We start from the raw sequence: 25,334 nt of genomic DNA, 5'->3' as shown, positions 1-25,334 counted from the left end.
CTGAAACGCAAGAAGAGGCAACGACCCCTGAGTAGGACAGGGTTCAATGGGAATTTACAGAGGTGAGGAATCAAGAGAATGACAATGAAAATCAAATACTGGAATCCTTTATATTTATATATATATAACGAACTGACAATATAAAATACCTTCTACAATCATAAAATGATACACAACATCTCGTTTGAAGGAAAGGGACAAAATGCACGCAGTACCGGAGACAGACAATATGGTATACTCAATCAAAACGAATGAAACATTCTAGAGTCAAAGCGGGGCGGAACTAAATATCGATCGTGCACACTTGATCACGGAAACAAGATCCTATTAGATGAAAACAGTCGAACCAAGGATACGAGAAAGTAAACGCAGAATAACTAAAGGATCAAGAGCACGCGACTTAAATGGAAGAGCATTTGAACGCATTATGGTAGTTCGGATACTACTTATATTACTTACAATGAAGATCCACGCCTTATATAGCTTTGATGACAAAGAGAGTGCTAAACTCCAACAAACAAACAATTAATAAAGGATGAAAAAATCTAAAGGTTTCCTAAAGATATTTAGAGAAAATCTAGAACAATTTGGAAAGAAAAAAATATTCCTAGTTTGATATGAATGTGAAATGCATCCATGTTTGGAGAGAACATCCTACAAATAGCGGAAGGGAGAATAAGAGGAGTAAACAGTAGAACGGAAAGTTAAAAAGACTTAGTGAAACAAAACAAAACAAAAAACGAGGCACAGAAATGATACTTAAAGACACATAGGGAAGATGACAGAGACACACATACAGCACATAAAAATGAAAGCGAAAATAATAGGCAAAAAAAGCAAAAGAAAATCATGAAGAATTTGGAACAGAAACACAAGAAAACTTTAAAAAAAACCAACAAAGAATTCTGGGAACATTTTAAAGCTCCCAAACACAAATACGGAAAGCAAGTCAAGAGCATTAAGAACGAAGCAAACCCCGTAGCGACATATATTCTGGACATACTCAAAGACTGGCAGAAATATTACAAAGGGAAGTTCAAAGACGATAAAGGTGAAAGCTCAAAAACAGATGCAGAGAGAGACGGATCGAAAAACCAGAATGAAGACAGTATTCACATTGAAGTACGCAAAAGAGAAATAGAGCATGCTTTACAGGAAGTTGCAACTGGAAAGGCAAAAGAAGGGACAGACAATAGTAGCAGAGTGTACATCAAATACACCGAAGAGATAAGTAACCCTTCAAACCCGTCAGACCAAGTTTGCATCTATCGAAATACTGTAACTAAAACTGACAGACAAGTTGTGAGTGATCGTCTGTATCTAGGCCGATAAGGGAACACTGTGATACTATCTGTTATAATCACACCAGATACATACACACACATACACACACACACAAACCTACAGCAATATCCTTATATGCTCCCATTACGAGTAAGAGATGGGAGCAGGTGAGTTATACTGCAAAAGTCTTTTTTGCACCCGTCAATGTCTAAAATTCAGTAACAAGTCTGCCATGAAAGAAAATATAAGATAGAAAACACGAAAGCATAACGATAAAAAACACTAAGATAAAATTAATAACACAGTAGGATATTGATTTTCTTTCGCCATGGCTACGTAGCAAGGATACAAAGTGCCCAGGCAAGTATGACAGATAAAAGAAGTCGGAATTGTCAATTGAACTGGAACCATAAAAAGTTCTTAGTGACAATAGACAGAGGACAAATACATAGGAGGACGAAGTAAAAATCAGTGTGTTATCTGTGAATGTCCAATACGTAGTCGAGTTAGAATACATTCTTCCTCTCGGGAAGATCTTGAGCTGGTGGTCCAAACACCAAATGCAGGTTTGAATTGACCATATTCGAGCTGCCAGCGCTGATACAACTGAGCAGTGAATAGTGAACACAGATTCGTGCTGGAAATGGGAACGCTCTCTTCCGTCATGGGCAGCAACTTTCGTTGCACGGTCTGTCTCTTCATCACCAGCTATGCCAGAGATATAAATACTAAATTAGAGAAAGCGAACCATAATCCTCTCCTCTTCAATGTCATCGTTTTGGAAGACCAATGAGGCAGGCAGGTATTACTTACCACAATCCCTATTAGGAAGCTGAGCGATAACTCCAAGAACAATGTGAGAGAAGCCAGTGGCACATCTATTCTCACTAACGGGTACTTTTAAGGAGACCATCAAATATCGTCACATCGGCTCCTAGTAGAGGCCATGATTTTATGGAGGTTCAACATGCTGCATTCCACGTTTTTCCTTTTAGGGCATCACTCCAACCACTACAGCTAGGCATCAAAAAGCTCCAGTACACCATCGCAACCCCATGACAACTAAAATTATACTCAAGGGTCACTGCCAGGTAGAAAGGAAATCCGATTCATAAACTAAATCGGAGTCTATATAAATCTTTGTCAAGTCACAACAGAAAATCAGACCGGTTTCATCCGAGGTATAGTATTGTAAAATATTATTATTCCCCAGCGGCAGATTGGTGATCTAGGCTATCACCCGCAGCAAGGTATTTACAGGAAGAGTGATGAGCCCCATAACTCCCAACCTAGAGGACAAGTGGATATTGTAGTTCCGAAGAAGTGGGCGATGGGCTTGCCATATTTCTAACGCCACGTATATGCTCCGAGCTTGAAGGGTTAAGCACAGGGTGAAGTGAATGTTTCAGGAAGCCTGGAATTAACAAGAAAATACTACAGGAATGGGAAGAAAATTATCATAGACATGGGCAAAGAGGCCAATTGCTGTAACGTGGACAATTATAGAGCACTTGCTTATCTCCAAAAGTACCAAAGTTGTGGTGATTACTGAAGAACAACATAAACAAGATTAAGAACACAAGGAGAAAACAAACTTGAAGAAGAACAACGGACTGGACAAAAACGATAGACCATATTTTTAGCAGTTATGATTATCATTAAAAAAGTAATCTCATCTCCATCGGTTCTCTTGTTACGTTCGCCGACTAGACAAAACCTAGCCATGTATAGGTTACACTTCTTGATTTTGTAAGCAGGTCGTAAAAAAGAAAAAGTTTAGGGATATCTATAACCAATATTCATGTCCAGTAACGGTAAAAGTGTATATTCTTATGGATACCTACTCTCACATATTTTAAATCCGTAACTAGAAATGAATGCACAGTCATCGACAAAATAGCAACTTTATATAAAGACCGTTCAAGTGCAGTAGAGATGTTTCCTCATTAACAGATTCAGAAACTCAAAACATCAATTCTCTTCCCTCGTAACTACAAAATAGCATCCAGATGATGCCAATGACCAGCGCTCTCACCGCCACAACCTATTTGTTAATGTATCCTACAAAGTTGCTTATGTCTGAAACTTCCTGAAGGAACCGAAACTTCATTAAAATAAGTAATTAAATAACAGTTACATAATTTTCAAAGCTCATTTCAACCTAACACAGACCTCTTTTATAAGGCTGTAAAGTTGACAACACGCCCTTTCTTCTTTTCCTTTACTATTAGAATTTATAGAATAACTTTTGTAGATTAAAAAACAAACACAGTGATTAAATGGAAGTCCACGACGTACATACATACATACACACACATACTAACTCAAATACACACGCGCGCACTCACAAATAAGTACCAGAAACGCCTTCAAAACTTGGCAATACAGAAAAGTATCAAGTTCATCGACTGCTCTTCAATCGATCACATAAGCTTTACACTGAGTATGGTGATATCTATAACACCTATGGTGAGGTGGTACTGCACAGCAACTAGTTTCTAAAGGTTACTGAAAATCGTAGTTAAATTGATTCACTTGATTCAAAGCTATTGAAAACGTAAGTGTATGTGGTAGGTATGCTCTTTTGTTGTCGGGTATACAATGATTTAAAGATGGGTAAAAGAATGTTATTTCAATGTATGGATGGAATGCATTTCTTCGTAGGGTTTTAAATGGACGGTAAGAAAAAATCAGAAAATGCAGAAGTTTGCTTGACGTAAAGACGAAAATGATCTTCGATTTTTGAATATAAATTTGCAGCTACGAAACAAAACCAAATGAACACGATAAGTGTTGCCAGAAACTGCGTAGGTGAATCCTATGTAATTCCAATTAAAATTACTGTTATAGATTTCATCAAATTTTTTCATATTGCTGTACCATAATTTAATTCAATTACTCTGATTAGTGCTCAAAGACTCTTATAAGTAACAGCAATTTTCAACGGTACTCAATAAAACGGTAAAAATAGCTTCTGGTAGCACTTAACTCAATCAATTTGATTGATTTATAATGACTACGTCATTTTGACAACCAAAACTATGCTCAAAAAATGAAGACTACTTGTTTTTTAAATAAAATGTAACCCTTTACATTTTCTAGCCTTGAAAATAGGTGAATATTCAACGAATTATACAACTTGAAGTAGGTTAGTGACGAAAATATGTTTCGAACGCTCAGTGACTAATGTGAAAGTGCAACGAACTTACATAACTTGAAATAACCTTGCTGAAACAATTCTGTATTTTCACTATAATATTGATTATTTAGATAAGTGCCTTCAAAACCAACTATCATTAGTTCCCCGGGTTAGCAACATCCCAGTTTGAAAACAAGGCTGAAAGCTTCAGTATCGATACGCGAACTGTGAATTGTTAGATAAAAGAACACAACTAAATGGTTATTTCCACTTCAAACACAAACTAAATCTCTCAAAGAAAGAAACAAAAAAATGTAACATGCAACTATGCTACAACAAATAATGATAACGTCGGATTAAGAAAATGTCAGAGACATTCGCAGATGAGTCTATTTCTTTACGTTATCTCACACACTAAGAGAGGATAAAAAAAATACTAAAAAGCGTAGGCAGATTAAAAAATGCATGCAAAAAGCGTTGCAGAAAACGAGCATACCTACCGTTTGGATACGTAAGTATTGGCTTTCTGCCCATAGTTAAATAAATAAAGAAAAAATAATGATATAAGGAAAATGGGAATGCGTATTGTTTTTCTTTTTAGTTATAACTGAAATCTTTGCACAAATCTACCTGTAATCTTCCACATTGTTGGTAGCCATAATTGGATTGTTCACACGATAATATACAACAGCATCAACACTGACAGTTACAGAGTCCCTTGATAAAACCTGTAAATTAATCGATTTGTTAATTAAAAATCAGTTTTCAAGGATATAAATGAAGCTCTTTTTTTTATTATGTTTAACACCAAATTACGTTAGAATCAGCTTGGAAGATACTTGCATATTCTTGAGGGGGAACTAACAATGAAATTTTGATTCTTTCTGCTTCAAGTAAATAGTTAAATCAATAAGTGAAGTAAGGGTTTTCAGATACACACATATATACTATTAATTTCAATACAAAAATCATCATCAAAAGAAGCGAGACTACTAAAAGGGAGAAGAATCGACACAGTTAGTATAGATCAGGCACTTCGATTTAACATGGGCCATAAACATTTCTAATCATGTATTTCAAGTGTTCAACGTAAAGGAAGATACCTTAATGCGGCTGTATTGGTGGAAGCTTCATAGGCATATTAAACCTTTAATTTATTGAATTAATAAACAAAAACTTTATAAGGAAATCGATTATTAATCAATTGTAACTTGAATATGGCCCTGAAGTTTCCATCGATACAGCTGCATTAACGTACAGCTGTCATTCACATTCAACTGTACTGTGTCTTTTCTGAAAAATCTTCATAGACTCGAAATAAATAATAACAAACAACAGTGTCACACGTACACTACATGAAGGAGTTCCGGTTTAATTTTTTAATATTGAAACCAGACGTGGTAGTAATTTCTGCCACTTCCGGTTTTACTATAGAAATCACAGAGGAGATGGAATATATTCTTGGGACGCTTACTTGATTGCATAGAATAGTTTCACGCTATCTATTACCGGTTTTGCTCTATATTGCTCAACGTTAAAACTGGAAATGGTTGCTTTCTAAAATTTCCGGTTTGAATATTACGTTCAACAACGAATTTGATTCCTAAATTTTGACCAAAGGGTCTTCCCTAGTAAGATAGTGAAATCGGCCCTTGATCCAAATTGCGTTGCTATTGAACCAAAAGGTTACCCCTGACCTTAAACTACCTCAAAAAAAATTTTGACCCCTCCCCTTACCGAATTATCGTATCATACATGCTCAAAATTGAATATTCTTTTTAATTTGGTGGGGGTGGTCCAAAAATTTTGAAAGTTTCACATTGTAGATACTATCTAGATCAGCGTTTCCCAACTTTTTCAACTTGCGGCACACTACAGGTGTAACTTGAATTCTCGCGGCACACACACATTATTATTATTATTATTATTATTATTATTATTATTATTATTATTTGTAAATATAAAATACCGTGGTAATTTTTTCTGTGATTACTGATATCCTTTTCACAGAGAAGAAAGCTGGATCACTTGTTTTCCTCCGTGGTAAATCATTATGCTTATTTTTCATTCTAATTTAAAAATACGCTTTCTTTTTCGAAAACTGTATCCAAACTTTCATTAAGAAGGAAGATCATTAAAGAACAAAGTAACAAATCTCTTGTACTTTTAAAACACAAATGTAGGTCATTTGAATCCATGTTTATTTTGTCGAAAGGATTGAATGATATTTTAAAATTTCAAGTTACGAAATAATCTGCAACAATAAAAATGTACAGAATATTAACAGAGTATGAAACTTAAAATTGTAGATTCATAGTAGAGGTTCATAGTAATGTGAAACACAGATATACATTTTTCCTCATAAATATAATGTGAAACTCAATACCTTGCAATTTGATTGTAATAGAATTAGTCTAATAATTTTGTTTCAATTTCCTCGCGGCACACCAGTGGCCCATTCGCGGCACACCGGTTGGGAAAAGCTGATCTAGATTCAAATGTGCATTTTTTTTCCAAAACTATCGATGCGTATTTTCTTTATTATTTTTTTTTTTTTGCGTGTTGAAAATTTCAAAAAAATGTAGATTTTTTTTTTTAGGGGGGACACGTTCCTGACTTTTTGGTTAAAAAATTTGTTATACCCTTAGGTATAACATATAATGTTTTCAGGAACTGAAAGTGATGGCAACATTGCCAAAAAGAAATAAAACTGAAAACATGCGTGTTTTTCGCATAGTTTTTTCCACTATTTTAGGGCCCTGAAGGTGAGGGCCTCTTCAAACAATTCTTTGCCAAAGTTCACAATTTTCCTTTCTCTTGCGTCCCTTCTGCTTCTGTCGTTCTTTGGATTAGAAACACCAAATATATCTCCGTTACAGTGCTTCAACTTCAACTGACTCTTGCAAACACACACCTCACGTCGGTTCCTCGTATCTATCAGTGCTTGCTTCAGTGGCCGCACACAGTGGCGCTCTCTACCGCGAGCTGTGTGTAACTTCGTTGTAGGTGTTTCTGTTTCGAAATGGACACAATCGAAGCTGCCGAAAAACGACACAAGCGGAAGGGACGCAAGAGAAAGGAAAATTATGAACTTTGGCAAAGGATTGCTTGAAGGGGGCCCTCACCTTGAGTGTCCTAAAATGGTGGGAAAATTGTGCGAAAAAACACGTTTGTTTTCAGTTTTATTTATTTTTAACAATGTTGCCATCACTTTCAGGCCCCCAAAAAATATATGTTGTACCTAAGGGTATAACAATTTTTTTAACTAGAAAATCAGGAACGTGCCCCCCCCCAAAAAAAAAAAAATCTACAAGTTTTTGAAGTTTTCAACACGCAAAAAAGTAAAGAAAATACGTATCGATAGTTTTGAAAAAAATGCACATTTGCATCTAGATAGTATCTACAGTCTGTGAAACTTTCAAAATTTTTGGACGACCCCAACCAAAATTAAAAAATATTCAATTTTGAGCATGTATGATACGATAATTCGGTAAGGGGAGGGGGTCAAAAAATTTTTGAGGTAGTTTTAGGTCAAGGGTAACCTTTTTGACCAATAGCGACCCAATTTGGATCAAGGGCCAATTTCACTATCTTACCCTTTCTGTTGATCCATCAAGCACTTCTTGAGATTTTTGTTTCCCGGCACATGGATATACAGGGTAAAAATATAAAGCAGTTTCGGTTGGTAAGCCAAACTCTTTAATAAATTACAACTTTCAAATGCCTCATGATGCTACCGTTGGTACAGCTACATCTGTCGTTTATAATTACTAACATGCTCTGGGGTTCATTTTTCGAAAAATAAAATCGTCTCTTGTACCACAAATATTGTTCCTATTTAGGATTTCATTTTCATGATATTTTGGTCATCTTTGTTTCTTCCATCCCGTGCATAAGAGATGTAGGCTGATATTTTGGTCATCTCTGTTTCCTCCATCCCGTGCATAAGAGATGTAGGCAGAAACTATCACTTCAATTCCATTGATATAATCTATTCCTTTTCTTGTGAAAGAAAATAACATCCTCAAGCATTCCAGAAAACACACTCTTTGTCAATTATATTCAACATACATAGATATTAAGTCAAATCACTTCCTTGAGCTTAAAACTCCTTTCCAGGAGAAGCTGTACTATGGGGTTCAATATTACTCTAAAATTCCACTCTGATAAATTCAGTAGTGCTCGTGGCAGTTATTTTCTTGTGTATAATAACTTTTTTTCAAACGTATCCACATTCCACTGTTAGAAAAGTTTTAACATTTTTAACATTACTCGCTGCTATTTTTTGTATTCTACTTAAATTAAGTGCTGCTATCTCTTTTAGGATTTGTGGTAACAAAAATTAACATAGCGTATTGTTGTCTTTAACCGTTTATTTAGGTCCTGTAACAGGCATTTAAGCCAATTTTTTTTAACAAGTCAAGCATGGACCAAAGAACACTCTAGATGCATTTTGGAACCGGATAGCCAACTTGGCGGCGCCAAGTGGGGGCGGAGGGGCGTGACATTGTTTTTCTTTTCCTTCAGGTATTTTTTTTTTAAATCACGTTCTCAGTTTTCAAGATACCAGATTGAAATTTTGCATACGAATTGTGTGCACCTTTGACTATTTCTCATTTTTTTGAGATCCCTACGTGAACGCGGGCCCGGGCCCGAGGGGAGCAAATATTCCGAAGGAGTAATTTTTTCAGAAAAAAATCCGGTTTTTCCCGAATTTCCCGGTTCAAGTGTACGATATAGACATGTGAGTGATACCGTTACAAGGGGCGTGTTATACTGAAAAGAATGACGTTTGAACCACGATCCTAGGCCAAATAGTAATTTTTAGTATATCTATCTATCTATCTATCTATATATATATATATAAATATGGATTACCTTAAGATTTTTAAAAGCTTTTTCCGACCTTTGTTTTCAAGACACAAGATTGAAATTTTGCACACTTATTGTGTACCTAACTACGTATTTTTCAAGAGATTTTCAGATCCCTACGTGAACCCAGGTCCAGGCCACAGGGGGTAAAACTTTTGATTTTTTTTCGAAAAACTCCCAGTTTTTCCCGATTTTCCCGTTTCTGATCTATAATACGGACAAGCGACTGGTACCGTTGGAAAGGATGCTCTATTCTGAAAAAAAGAAAAAAGCGAGGTATGAACCATGATCCTACGATAAATAATAAGGAAGTAGTAGCTGTTTGACTGAAAGTCTAAAATTTACCTCGAAAAGTAGAAATCCGAAAAGGGTATTAACAATAATCGATTTTCATTTCAGAACATATTCTCAATCTAAAAATTTCAAACTGTCGGCTGTTATTTTCTTTTATAGGAACACATTAAAGGAAAAGGAATTAAAGTTATAGTTCCTGCTTACATCGCATAGGCACGGAAATGTGGTCACAGAGATGACCAAAATATTGTGAGTATGAAATCCCAAATAGGAACAATGTTTGTGAGGCAAGGTAAGATTTTGTTTATCTGCCGTTTATATTAAACTACTGTTCCTTTTTTCTTTCTTTTTTTTTAATTTTTCACAAACCCAAGATGTATAATGAAAAGTGGTTATGGTTCATGTAAAATCGAAGTTCTTAATCTATGCCAGTTGTATCCACTCTTGTTCTCTATTAACTACTGCGGCTTTTATTTTAACTAATTAAAAAAAAAAAAGTTCAACAGAACGAAGCTACATAACAAGGATCCGCTACAATACAATTTCCGTAACTACGATTAATTTCACTAGAAAAAGATTTGATTTGATTTTCATTTTAGCGTCTCTTCCAGCAGTGGGACTATATGAGACGTGGATCTACAGCTTAACGTGGAATCCGAACTACATGAGCTCCCGCCGGGAATCGAACTCATGTCTCCCACGTCCCACCGCTTAACCACGAAAGATCTTACTGGAAAAAAGATAGGCTAAGATAATTTAACTTTAAAAACGCCCCAAAATGTTAAGCTAAATTATGAAGAGAGCGATTTTGTAGATAACTATTATCAGTTTCCAAATTTCGGGTCACCACGTGAAAACAAATGTGTAATTAAATTCATCTTGAAACGCAATTGCTTCACATGATTATGACCATTCTCTTCTGTTAATACAGATATTTCACAATTACATTAAATGTTTATATAATAAAATTTCCTAAAATGATTAAACATCCACCATTTTGTTCTCAGAGCGCAGACGAAGAAAGTATTTACTTGTGATTATGCTTTCGTACTTAGCTAATGACAGGTAAATTTATTATGCTAAACTGAAAAAAAAACAAATAGGTGCATTAGTTCATAAACTATGTGAAATTTCACACTGCAAACAGCGTCTTTCAATACTTGTGTAGTCAATGGTATAGTCACGATCAATGAAAGAATTCTGTACTTTCTACCATTTAAGTTTTATACCTCATCCAGTACAAAACTGTACTTTTTAAATGGCAAAATAATTATTTCCCAAACAACACCCTAACTACTCTTTCGAACGCAACTGTATACTGATAGAAGTTAACATAACCAGAAGAATTAAGTTTTGCTAAAATTTTACCTAATTAAGAGAATTGAGACGATAAAATGTGTACCAGGGTTGGCTGGTTTAAACCAAGGTGGTTTAAACCATGGTTTAAACCAAGGTTTAAACCAGCTGGTTTTTTCAAAAAAACCAACTGGTTTAAACCAAAAAACGAAAAATGTTCGTAAAAGTGTAAGTGTTTGTAAAATCTTGATGAACACACATTTGTGGGTTATCACGTTTCACTCCCGTATATTATTCGTATTATATTCAGACCTTAGTTCTTCATTCATTACTCAAAAAGATTATACTACGAAAGCAACTTTTTTTAATATATAAGTTTATAAATGTTTGTTTTTTTTTTTGTAGTTATTATTGTTGTATAATTGCAATCAAAGAAAAATTCTAAAAATTGTTTCGTTTCAATGTTTACTATTGATAAAATACATCGAAATGCCGTACTTGTGTGTGTGGGGGGGGGACTCATACAGACCCCACGAGAGACATTTAGTGAAATGAGAAGTATCTTTGGTATATATTTATGTATAAATGAGTCTGAGCCAAAGTGGACTCAAATAATTCGTATATTTATACACTTTTCTTACTGATATGCAAATTAAGTCCTTGTATTTCTTTAATTTGGACCGATAAAAGTCGTTGTTAACTAACTTGAACTAAATTAGTTCTTCTGTACTCCGTAGTACTTTGAAATTGTCCATATGTAATTCTGTATAATGGTTTCACTTGTGCAACTGTTTATCTTATTGTCCTTGTGAAATGACTCTTGACAGTTACATTAAGAAACATGTAAAGATCAGTACAACATATTTTTATCAGGATTCCTTCGTGAGTGAGTCGGCAGACGTATCGCATTTGTGGCCAATTAGTTCTGGTTCCGAGTTCTAATGGAGGACAACTTCTCTCGGATGTAACTCGAGAAGCAGTTTTTATTCCGCTTTAAGCTTATGTGACCCCTTCCAGCATAACCCGGCTGTTGCATAATAACATCAAGGCGAAACAAACTTATTTCTGTCCATATATGATATGAATATATAGAGCAAATTATTGAAACCAAATAAACCTGGTTTAAACCAAAAAAACCTGGTTTAAACCAAAGAACCGGTTTATTTGGTTTTTTTAATAAAAACCATGGTTTTTGCCAACCCTGATGTGTACACTAGAAGAACTCATGAGCAGAAATCAGTAACCAAGGTATCAACTTTTACAGACAGCAGCAAGTAGCATACAAAATTGGCGATCTACAAAAAACATGTCTAATAAGGTATCAGCTGTACTAATTCAAGAAACAGCACACATTGACAGATATATATATATATATATATAAATGTACTTATGTGCTCTATATATATTTTCGAATACAAAACAAACAATACCCCGACTATGATTATGGAAGTTATCAATAGGAAAGAAAACCTAGAGGTTAGTGTGATAACCGTACATCCTTACTATAAGAAAGAAAAGAAAAGAAAGCGTGGTCACATCAAGACATTATGAAGTTGTCATATTTCCCATGTATTTTAATTCTTACTTGGACTTTCGACTAGTAGAATGAAATAACACGCTTTCCAAGTGCAGCAAGTTAGTATCGTTTCGACCATTGTTATACTGTCAGCTGGCGTCATGGACGGTTCTCCCAAAAAGAAACAACAAAGAAAAGTCATATTCCATTGGGAAACGAAGGAATCATCCGCAGTTATGCCCACAGCTAGCCAAAGTATTTTCCCAGCTACTACAAAAACGCATTTTACACATATCATCATTTCAAAAGTAGGACCAACACGAGTGTAGTTGATACATTCAGCTGAAAACAAATGTGAGGATTACAGATGTTTTTAGGAACACGTGAAATGTACGTGTAACTGGAACCAGTAGATGTGGATTATGTTCTTCGATGAATCTAGCTTGAGTTTCTTACTATACTTCATCTTGTAAGAGCAAAGGTTGCGGTTATTTCTCAAGCTTCATAGTTTAAAAGAACTGTCTCTGAAAATGTCAAATTGCGGTCTGGGTTAGCGTTTTGTTGTGTCCGTTGTTCACGGACATACATTAACAATATACACTAGTAACGTGACAATATTCGACCGTACTGTACGAGAACTTGATGAATCCCTTTAGAGACGCAAAATATCACCGTATTTAATAGAAAGCTTGCTCATCAGACCTTAACCTGTCCAGGATGTTTGAAATATCCTTATTTTATACATCCCTCAGCGTAATTTTCCACCAATAATGAAGCCGGAAATGTGAGGTCTTTCACAAAAATAGTCCTTCAGGCTGCAAGTTTTACTGAAATGTTAAACATGCGTAAGTGCACGATAATATCCACTTTCTGTCGGATATGTTCTAATATTTATCATTACTGAACATTTTATACATCAAAATCACAATTGATGAGTGATTTATGCTTCGAACTGTACATCTTTTATCTGTGCCAATATTTTGTTTTATGCTCACTAGATGCAGGGACGTAACCGGAGGAGACGGGGGCAAGCGGGGCTTGTGCGCCGGATTGGAAGGGCGCAAAATTGGGCAAATATTTGGGGAAGCGTTTTGGTTTGGTTGGTTAGGTGGGCGCTAAGGCGAGTTCTTGCCCCAGGCGACAACTAGCGTATCTGCGTCGCTTACTGGATCGCAAGTTTCTTTACACATTTGTGCTGATCGGATTTATGAAGAAATTTAATTGTCAACGTAGCTATGTACTATGTTTAATCAGCAGATTTGGATTGTTGGTAGCAAAGCATCCCTCCCTCTTATTACAGACTACACAAAACCTACCAGAATAGAACAGTTGCTTTAATCAGGTTAGACTTAAACTCGACGATTTTTCATGTTATACAATCTCATGTTACTATCATCTATACGTGCCAAAGTACAGTATACTTTTACCACAAAATGAACACATTTGCTGTAGAATTTATTATCTTTAGATTTTCTACGGATTAGTGCAGATTTCAAATGATAGTGTAAAGCACTCACTTCTTGCGGCGGAACATCAAAGGAGACGGTTCGAAGGTCAACTTTGCAGTAGGTATCAATACAAGGCAAAATGAAGAATATTCCAGGTCCTCGAGCACCTCCCGACCGCAAGCGACCTAATCGAAATATAACGGCTCTTTCATACTCTTGCACAACCTACAAAAGAACATACAATTAATGAAATTAAAGTGAAACACAGAAACACAACATGTCAACTAGAAAAAACTATTTTCTTTTTTTACGGAAAGTTAAAGTTCTTAGAACAAACTTCTTTGTTCCTATACTTGAAGTGAGTAAAACCTTTGACAAGAGTTTTTCTACATTATTAAGGTAAGTGTAAACGCTCAAATATCACATTAGATGGCAGCACATGCTTCCTACTTATTCAGTTTATTTTGTAGGTAGCAAAAATTCTCAAGCATTCTCCAAAGATAAGTTGAATAATCAGGGGACAATTTGTAGTTTTTGGTGTTTTGAGTTTCTTTCATTGTCGAGAGCATTTAACTCTACTCTTCAGAAATATCGCAATAATAAAATTCTCTGAACAATGACAGAAACAAATATCAAAATATTTAATTGATTATCTTCTGATTATCTATTCAACTTGCCTTCGAACAAAGATTGAATATTTATATCTTGAACTTGATTGAATTACTGTGAATATTGTAGCTATTTACAAAACACACTGAAAAGACAGGACGCACATGTTGCCATCTATTGCTTATCAGCGTTCCTTTTTAAATTCACCATAAGAACATCACATCTCCTTAACGATAATAATGAAAGTTCAGTATTCATCGAAACATTCTACCACAGACGCTTCAGCGACGGTTTTCGCTTTTTCAAAGCCTTAAAAAGAAAGAAAGAAGAAGAAAAAAGAAAGCAAGTATGCAGTGGCGTAACTAAAGACTTGGGGGCCTCCCTGCAGACACATTCTTTAAGTCCCACTTCACGATTTGGAGCTCCTTTATGGCTTGAGCCCCCTCCCGCAATGCAAGGGTCTGCGGGCCCTTATTTACGCCCCTGCACGTACGTTACTTGCAAAATTTACATTATTGATAAATCTAATTCAATGTAGAAATGACGATTGTGGATGTGCACTGAGGAAAACAAGATTTCTATTTGGATGCTTTTGGTGGTAAGTATTGAAGTTTTATTATTATTATTATTTGATATGCATTTTATCATTTCATGAAGTAACCTTCCTAAAGGTTTCCAAGTCCTCAGAGATATCGTTACGTATTCAACTTTTGGGGTTTCCATTAAAGCCAGTTCTAGGCTTGTTAGGAAGACGGAGTTGTCATTTTGAGTTTTGTATATTTCATTACTGATGCTATTTCAACTACTTCAAACAAAACTTAGGCGTGTTATTTAATATAAGAATACCTTCCATAACGTGGTTAACTTGCTCCTAGGGAGATCCCTGTTATGCAAAATCGTGCTGTTTGAGGACTCTTTACAATGAATTCAGATTGAATATGTTCATCACAGTTTAGGATCGTAAGTTTAAAACCGAAATACACATATATATACAAACTAAATAATACAGAAAAATTAGAGCTTGAAACAACTATGAAATGATAGAACAGAAACGAGATACTAGTGAACTCTCGTTTCTTGATAGTGATAAATTTATTTCTGGAAACTAAGCTGGGGGGGGGGGGGAGGGGTGGTTTGCATGCCCAAAACTCTCTGAGGCACTTTATATGAAAATGAAGTGGAATGTCGAAGTTCACATAGTCTCTTTTCCCGTCATTTCTACGGTCACTCTCCAGCAATAGGGCATGTGGTTCATATAGGATTAGTATGTATTACTAAGAAACTAAAATGCAAATTAAGGGAAAACGCCGGGTTTCAAAGGAGACACATATCAATGAATTTTATTTCTATATTATATTTAAAGGGAACAGTATCGTCATGAAGGAAACACGATTTTTATTAGTCGCAAATTAGCTTACCTCTCTTAATAGATGATCACAGGTGAATCGCATTTTGCGATTCAGTTTTTCTTTTCATAGCATCTCTAGAACTTTGTGTATATAACGTAATCGAGACAAGTTATGGTAGAACAAGTATTAAAAGTTTGTAAGAAATTAGGATTCTAGTTATGCATCCCACGATTTATGCCCTTTTGACTACAGACGGATGATTAATGAAAGTGAATGATTAGGATCTAGGAAAGAAATTGATGAACAGAACGTGACAGGAAAAGGGAGAACCTGCGAACACAATGCTATACACCACAAGCTCCCATAGCTTGGGAACGAATGGGGGACTTTTCGCATTAGAGTTGAGCGCTCAATCACTGAGCCACCGTCCCCCATAAATATTTGCATAAACCATGGATCGTAAAATATAAACATTTGAGTTTAAAAGTCTCACGATTACACCCTTCAGACTAAGGAACACGATGATTAAAACAAGTGAAGATGATGAAAGAACTGGTGGAATGATAAAGTGGGAAGAAACGGGAGTACCCCGAGAAAACCCACGAGCACGAGGTTGTCCACCACAAACTTACTTGGCCGGGGATCGAACCAGGAATCTCACGTATCAGATGCAAGGGCTCTACCACTGAGCCACCGCAACCCCCCAAGACCGTCCATCGTGAAGGTATACAAGAGACACACATATTAAGACCGAGTCCATGGAGAATGAAGCGGTGTAGGTTTGAAGCATTAAGTTTAAAAGTAGGTATTTGCTTCTAGAAGAGACATCACGAGAATTTAGAACGAGAATGAAGCATTCCTTTGGTAAATAACTAGCAAGACTTGAATGCAAGTTCAGGTCACACATATTCACACAATAAAATATTATTACTATCATTACTACTTTAATACAAAACTTGAAACTAGATTTCATATGCATACATAAAGCAAGATTTCCTTTTATCAAGTAAATATGGTCAGGTGTACGTAGGACTGGCAATCAAACACAACAGATCGCAGTACACTTTCCGACAAAGACATAATAAAAGGGTTGTCTTACGGTTGTCATCTAATAGATATACTTCTTTTAATAATATGTCAATCAATCATCCAATAATAATATGCCCACTATTGAATACTAACGGTACGTTCTTGCTTGTATTTACACATACACACACACATATACAATACTCATTGATTTTGACTTCTCGTAACAGAAAAAAGAAAAAAAAAGAGAATACGCTCGTTCTGTCACTCACAAGTTTACAAGGAAACGACTGATATTTCTTTGCTGGTCTTACATGTCATACTGTAATCAAAGTATAGTTATATATAAATGAATTTAAAAATACGCAGAGGGCCAAGCATGAGATTTATTATTATTCTAAAATTAGTAATTCTCAAATTACAAACAATTCGGTACTGCGTTAAACTGAATGCAGAAGGTTAATTCTGCAGTGCTTCAGTACATATATATTTAAAACATAAAAATAAATTTACTACTGTTTAGTACGTACGTATTAAAAGAAAACGACAAACACGTTCAACACAAAATGTTGTACGAAAGGGAAGGCACTAGCTTTATGACCTGAAAGCTGTTACAGTTTTGACCGATCGAGTCTTTGCAAACATAAAACTGAAGACAGGATGGTTTTGTGGATTTAAGTTTTGTAGAAATATCAGAGTTTTGGGATGCAACGGACAGATTAAGCATTAAGTATTTCCGCTAGTATTTGTTCTTCACTTGCTTCACTTGTTCCAGGAATCTTAAGAAATTTTAATAACCAGTTCGGGTGAACAGCCTGAATGACACTATTGCATGTTCCTCAATAAAGAAGGCTTGCTATAGGGGAGCCAACAAGAAAAGGTCTTTCACAGCTCGCAGTGACGTTGCCACTACTCACGTGTCAGGGTTTTTTTTCGGTGGATCTATAATGGCAATTTAATTAATGGTGTAAGACAAGAGTGAACGTGGTTGGTAACACTGGTACCAAAGTAGGGGTTGCATTGTTCTTCCGCATGTGATAAGAAACGTTACAGACCATCTCTTGTTGGCCCTGCTATAGCAAGATAACGCAACTCCCATACATACACAATTGTTTGCAATTAGTTAACTGAACTTATCATACCGAGGTATCTACATTTAACTGACTTTGCTGGGTCTGTACAAACCTTACTCAATGTCATGCCGGAACTTTAAACAAACCCAAACCTACGTATTTTGTTTGAGAAAGCACCATACATCCGTAAGTTTTTTTTTTAACACTGTTATCATAAACAATGAAAAAGGGAAGAATATACAGTAGTAAGGAGTTTATATGTAAAACTATAATATCAGCATTTGCTTGACAAAAGGAAAGTCATGAAAAATATGTCAAGATACCTGAGTGATTCAAACTCAGGACATCCTGATTACAAAGCAAGAATTTATTTACCTACGTTCCTCTGGTACATAACCACAAAAAAATTAATATCACATAGAAGACTCAATGCCAATGCAGGCAGCTAAAAATAAATAAATAAAAAACGCCACCCTTACGCTTTACTTTATCAAACAGATCATGAGTAAGAAACTGGCAAAACTGGGTTCTCGAATAGCAGAATGGCTATTAACAGGCTCATCTTTGGCTCGACTCTTGACGAAAGTAGTGTCATCTGTTTTGCAGTATATATATATATATATGCAAAGAAGTAAAACTAACCAACAAAGTACTGTTAAACATGGGTGGAATAGAATAATACAAATAAATAAATTCTCAGCCTCTCACTGGTTAGGAAACGTCAATATACAACGTAATTTAATAAGTTAAAAATAAATGAAACATAGAAGGCGAAATTAAAAGAGTACATAAACTTACTTTGAAGCAGACACATAACGAGAATGGGAAGGTCACCAACAGAAGGAGAACGGATCCTAACGTTGCTAAAATTTCCACGCAACCCATCGATTCTGGCTCTCCTGTAAATAAAAAGAACGTATATGAGACAAGGTACTGGTTACACCTACTTATATCAAAAGTCTCCAAGCACCTTATCGCGCCATCATAGATAAGACATAATGAATGAAAAGCATGGCTTATACACGTACACAATTTACGTCAAGCATATAGTTCTGTTAAATGTAATATTACAAAATTCCAATAATCCTTCTGAGCTGGTTTCAGTGTATTTTCTATAAATAAATCTATGTAGTATCGGTATGATAAGTAAAACAATTTCGAAATATCAATCTCCATATGTAAAATAAGTCCTGAGAGAGTGTGGGGCTGACTGATCAAGCCCACGCTAGGAACTTGAAATTTTGACGGTGCATAGGATTTGTAACATAAGGTACCATTAAGCAAGGATTTTTCGAAATTCATCGGAGAAGTGGGAATGAATAGGAATGGCAATTATTATAGTGCAATGTCCATCTCCAAATTTCTGGAGGGTAGAGGCATGAAATTTGGTATCTAGACTTCCCATTTAAAACAATTAGATATATGTTTCATCATTTTTTTTATATTTTCCTTAGAAGGGAAGAAAAAAGGTGAGTTACGGTACAAGCGTTATTACAGGATGACCATATCTCGAAATACCTTAAGGCTAAAGACATGAATTTTGGTATTTAAACTTTTCATTAAAAAAAAGATATGTTTTTTTAGCGTTTTCATTTTTTTTTTTTTTTGCCTTAGAAGGGAAGAAAAGGGTGAGGGTTCCAACTGTTATAATCAGATGGCCATATCTTGAAATTTCTTAAGATTAGAGACATGATAGAGATATAAAACTTGGTATATAAACTGCTTATTCAAAACAAGTGGGCATATCCCACAGTGTTTCCCGAAATTCCGCTTTTAGTGAGAAATTAGAGAGAATGTCTACATATACAAAAATGACTCCGAGATTGTCAGTCTCATCATCATGGGAAAAGGAAAGTGAACCATTTGAAATGAATTTTTGAACTCATTTAGCACTTGGGCCGACATGGGTTTTTATCAGTTTACTTTGATTGAGATGCGGATTCTAAGGAGAACGAGATTTAAATTTATGCATTAGCCTAAAGAATAATGCATAAACGTATTCTTGACGTGCACAAAACAGAAGCATAAAGGCTAAAATATAAGATGCAAGGCCGTAAGCCGAGCAAATTCGAGGGTCCGTGGGCGAAGTAGCCAAAGGCTAGTAAATTAGAAACTTAACATTTCAGTGAATATACCACACGCTTAATCCACTAAATACACTCGTACTGTGTCACGTGCTGCAAATCTTCATATTTAGCATGCACTTGTATAACTTTTGATTCAGAGTGTATTTTCAAATGTAAATAAATATGTAAATAAGTAAAACTGAGAACTCACTTTTGCTCCTCCAACTTCTTGCAGAAAATACATCAAGTTTTCGAAGACAATATCAGCATTTTCAACACTTACGAAAGAAAAACGAAATGAAATCTTTCAGTTTAATGTTCCGCCACTATGCCTCTTGGTTAAGGGAGACGGATGATTAAGGCAAGTGAATGATGAGGGAAGCACCAGTGGAAAGGGAATGTGGGAGGGAACGAGAGTACCCTAGAAAACGCTGACACAGAACCCCATGTACCAAAGATAAACGATCTACCAGTGAGCCACCGTACCCCTCCCCCTTAGGAAAGAGAAAAAATCACCGCGTATCCTCCCAAAATCTGTGCGTAAGGTACCTGGTTCCATCCCCGGCCAAGTAATTCTGGTTGAAAACATCATGCCCGTAGGTTTCCTTTGGGTACTTCCGTTTCCTCTCACATTACCATTCCATCATCACTCACTTGCCTTAATCATCCTCACTCTTACCCTAAAGAGCATAATCGTGGACGTCAAACTGGGACATTTCATTTCATTTATATTGTGAAACAGAACGATCGCAAGTTGCGGATACTTACACCCGGGAAAGTAGTAATTATCGCGCTGTGACGTCAGGGTTATTAGGGATAACGGAACCGAAAACGTTTTGGGTTCCGGGGAAGTGAATCGAAATACATTTCAACATATCGGTTCTATTCACGGAACCAAAATACATTTCGGCCAGGGATGTAATGGGCAGTATAAGGGTGGTGGTATACGTTATATTTTAGAAAAATGCCCATCATATACCTATCAAAAATATCAGCAATATACTACTGCTTTTGACATGCCAACTCTGTTCACAAAACCAAAGAATATAATTCGGTGTGTTTTCAGAAGAGAACCAAAATGCATTTTCAGGGTGTCTACTAAAATCCCAAAGTGAAATTTCGTGACCGTTTCTTTACCAAATCATAAAATTTCTTAAAATTTTCAAGAGCGAATTTGGTTGCGAATTAGGCCGAATTTTCATCCATGCGATAGAAACGTACTTTGTTTGCGATTTGGTAGCGTCTAAAGCTGATCATAGACATTTTTGGTGGTAAAATTTGACGTTTTATAGAACAAAATTTTCCAATCTGTACTTACATTTGAACAGTTAAAAAAAATCGTGACCCAAAAGTTAAATTTCGTGACTTTTATAACCATTTTTTGATTTCGTGACATTCGTGACTTTCGTGACCGATAGACACCCTGATTTTGATGTCATCGGTTGCCAACATGGTTAGCTAAAGATTATTACAAACTGCAAACAAAGACGAATAACTGTGATATAGGCCGTCAAGACGAGGTTAGCTGAGGACCACAGTGACATGAAGTGCAAGTGGCCTTCGAGTAATGTTAGAATACTTATGATGACGATTCACACCGCTGTCCAAATAGTCGTTGTTTTATCTGGGCCTATCTATATTGTGACAAAAGATCAGTAGTTGCGGATACTTACATTCGGGAGTAATTAACATGTTGTGACGTCAAATCATGACAATATCTTCCTCTGTTGACACATGATTTAAGCAATTTTTGTTTTACATTATTTTTATTGAGAACAGTTTGTTGAGGTATCGGTAAGGTAGGAAAAGTTTCTTTTCAACTGATGACAGTGATGCTAACCAAGTTAAGTAGAAGTTTCCTCGTGCTGGTCTAAATTTTATTTCATTCCTTAAATTATATATATATATCTTTAGCTCAACACGAAGTTTCACTGTACTTTCATAAAAAAAATACTTTGTTATTCGTCAAAGCATTTGGAGTTGTGTTGAATTCCTGGAATACTTTTGTTCAGTACTTTTTAACAAAAATGAATGATTAAACTTAAAGTTAACGTTAAATGAAATAAGAATATGAGTTTTACCGACGCAGTAAACTATCACATACTATTATACTTAGACTTTATGTCCTACTTTTCGCTTGTCAGAATCTGGTCACCGTATTTTAATCAGAATACTCGTTTCTTCAATTTATTTCCACAACAGTAATTGAATGTCCAAAAGGAAACTAAAGCTCCCCTTCTCTTGCTTGCCGACGCCCACGTCTACCCCCACAAATGGAAACCAGAATCAGGGAAAAAAAAAAAAGGTATTTTCAGAAATATTATATGACGAAACACTTTAAGCATTCAGCGTTTCTACTTTTATGAGTATTATACCCATTAAAGCGACGAGAAACAATGTAACAAAATTACGCAAATGCAAAACAGAGCACACTCATATTTCAAGTCGTTTAGCTCATTGTGCGTCAATATATAGATGTGAACGCAATTCTCTATTTACAACTACTGGTGATACTTTTCTTTCAGACAATGCATGAACACACAATTCGTAGCAAGGATATTGATTCTTTACAGCACATTCTTACTAAGGTTGATATATTCATAGAAATAATGGAGGTACCCTTTAGAAGGAAATTATTGGACTGAACCTGGATACCAGAAGCAGATATCCCAATTCATCCATCAAAACGTATGGACAAGGCGATTATGTATTTTTGATGACGAGTAAACTAAAACCAAAAACTTTAATGACAATATCAATAAAAATAATATTAATACAAACATGAGGAAGGATTTAAGCTATTCTAGATTTTTTTTTTTTTTAAGCGAAATGGGAGACTTTCATGATTTGGTAAAATGTTTGTATAAACACTAGTTGAAAATGAAAAATCAATACCCAAAATATGGGTGGGGTGCTGACTGCCACAGCCAATTATTGGTGCTGATTGCCAATATCAAGGTGCTGACTGCCACGAGCCTGAGAGAAAATTGCTAGACGTAACATTACCGGACGCCAAGAAGCACGAAAGAAACTAGATGGTCCTTAGGATAGTGTTGTTCAGACCAACACCTAACAAAGGTAAACAGGTCTCTGTATGTACACTCATGTCCAAAATTATTGTCACATGATTATAAATATGTTGTTCTAGTAATATAATGTGATAACGAATTCGCCCGGTATTTATTATAATGTTAGTATGTGTATAATCGACAAAGACAAGTATGTGGGAAATTTCATGTGAAAAGAGCAGTAAATAAGAACAATAAACCGAAAATAAAATTTTCTTGTCCATTTAGTTACATTTTAGTTTACTCATTATGATTTTCGTATTTATAATTCTTTTCCTATGAAATTTATCACAAATATAAATTTCCTGATTACACACACAATATGTATAAATATGAAAAGTACTCTGCAAAATTATCAAATTATATTCTTACAAGAAGACAGTTATAGATATGCGACAATAATTTTGGACATGAGTGTACTTTCAGTTTTGTCAGGGAACGGTGCGTACAAAATTGATACGATTTTATGTATTCTCACTTGAACTCCCTATGTCAGCATGAACTGTGTACACCTGTGCAAATTGTTTCGAGCAGCTCTTGAAAGTTCCATCAAAAAAGCACTGCTGGCTGTACCTCACAAGGGAAGTTCAGGAGAAAGCACTCGCCTGCAGAGAAACTAAGCATGCCATTTGAAGCCCCAATTCATGCTGATTATAACAAGCTAATAAAATTCCTGTACGGTTGAGAACGGTTCGAGATATTCAACTTGGAAGTCTATATGAGAAAATGAGGATATACGCATTTATACGCGTTAAGTACAACATAATTAGTAACGAATATTGACATACGAATTGAAAGCTATCGGAAGTAACAGATAAAAAGTGTTTCGTAATAACTAACGGGTTTGCTAGATACAATTAGTCATTACATTGTTCACAATAATCATAGGTTAGAGATGAAAATTGATCACTGTTGTTTTTCTGTTTTATGAATGACGCAGGCAAAATACTCCCTTGCACCATGAACATTTTATATGTGCAATTGTGTTGCATCCGTCAAGAGAACAGTTCGCAGAACCAAAGCAAAAAGCAAATTCGACAAGTGATTCAATAGTTATAGGCCTATAATTTGTTTGTAACCTGCCTTGCAGAACGCAAACTGAAACAATCCAATGTATCGCGGTGATAGGAAGTGATTCGTATGGACACGAACTTTATTTGATTGTTTCGTTGGTACATTATAACGTCCAGATCAAGAAGATTCACACTATGTACAAATCTCCTGTCATAATCTTTGATTGATTGGAATCAAAACACATCAAATGGTTGCACAAATCGTGTGCAATTCTTTGGTATCTTCTCAACCATTACGTCTTTGCCATCCGTCATGCAACTTGTAATGGACAATTTGTCCGTGAATGGACCCCAATGATCAAGCAATAGCAAGTTCAAACTATCAGGCTTCGCCATGGGTGAGAATACTTAATGCATTGAAACGTGCATCCACTCATTTTCTCATATAAACTTCCTAGCTGAATATCTGGAACAGTTCTCAACGTATAGGAGTTTTATTACCTGTTATAATCAGCATGAATTGGTCCTTCAAATGACATGCTTATTTCTCTGCAGGCGAGTGCTTCTCCCAAACTTCCCTTGTCAGCTGGCTTCAGACCATCATATTCATTAAATAATACAATAAAATTAATATAAACAATGAAATGTGCAAATTGTACATATAACAGAAGAGACAATCCCTTTATAAACATCCAAGTGTATGTCGTTCCACTTAGTGAGCTACTTTGTAACTTATAGGATGCCACATAGATTTGCTGTGATGATTACTAAATTAATCCCTACTAAATTAATTAATAATCATAAATTTAGTATGATGGATTAATTCCTCTCTTTCCAAATACAGTTTTTCCCAGGCTCGTGGCAGTCAGCACGCCATCGTGGCAGTCAGCACCTTCATATTTGCAATCAGCGACAGTCGTGGCAGTCAGCACCAATAATTGGCTGTGGCAGTCAGCACCCGTGGCAATCAGCACCTATCCAAAATATGACTGCCTCACGGAAATAAAATTTTAAACATACTATACATTGTACACTGTATATACAGGTTAAAATGCACGGGCTTCTACACAGATAGACACACAATGTACTGATGTTGTCTATACACGTGTATCCTACTTCCTTGTCTGTTTCAATGCTGGCCTGCATTCTTGCATGGAAACAACGTACAAGTGTCGGGTGTTATCCTTTAAAAAATCCCGTTCCAAGCCTTTTTCAGCTGGTGACGTAGTCCATCAAAGTTTTTCACGGGGTTTGCGGACCCGACCATATGCTGCCCAATCG

At 35.7% G+C, this 25,334-nt stretch overlaps 1 protein-coding gene across 5 annotated transcripts in view; it reads right to left on the bottom strand.

Annotated features, from left to right (window-relative positions):
- The window catches only part of LOC145690259 (band 7 protein AGAP004871-like), a 117,256-nt gene that overhangs the window by 38,610 nt on the left and 53,312 nt on the right, over nucleotides 1-25,334 (bottom strand). For 4 of the 5 annotated variants that reach the window (XM_081764985.1, XM_081764984.1, XM_081764986.1 and 1 more), the window contains 2 exons: nucleotides 18,705-18,805; nucleotides 13,919-14,074 (listed from right to left, as the gene is read on the bottom strand). In XM_081764985.1, coding sequence (XP_081621111.1) covers nucleotides 13,919-14,074; nucleotides 18,705-18,805 — 257 coding nt within the window. Of the gene's footprint in view, nucleotides 1-5,053; nucleotides 5,152-13,918; nucleotides 14,075-18,704; nucleotides 18,806-25,334 lie in introns of all 5 variants that reach the window. The other variant, XM_081764983.1, reaches the window with a different exon arrangement.

This window comes from Thermobia domestica, chromosome 7, assembly GCF_964235325.1.
Source record: "Thermobia domestica chromosome 7, izTheDome1.hap1.1, whole genome shotgun sequence".
NCBI classification, from domain to species: Eukaryota; Metazoa; Arthropoda; class Insecta; order Zygentoma; family Lepismatidae; genus Thermobia; species Thermobia domestica.
Note: the sequence above shows the minus strand (reverse complement) of the source record. Positions and strands in the feature narration are given on the sequence as shown.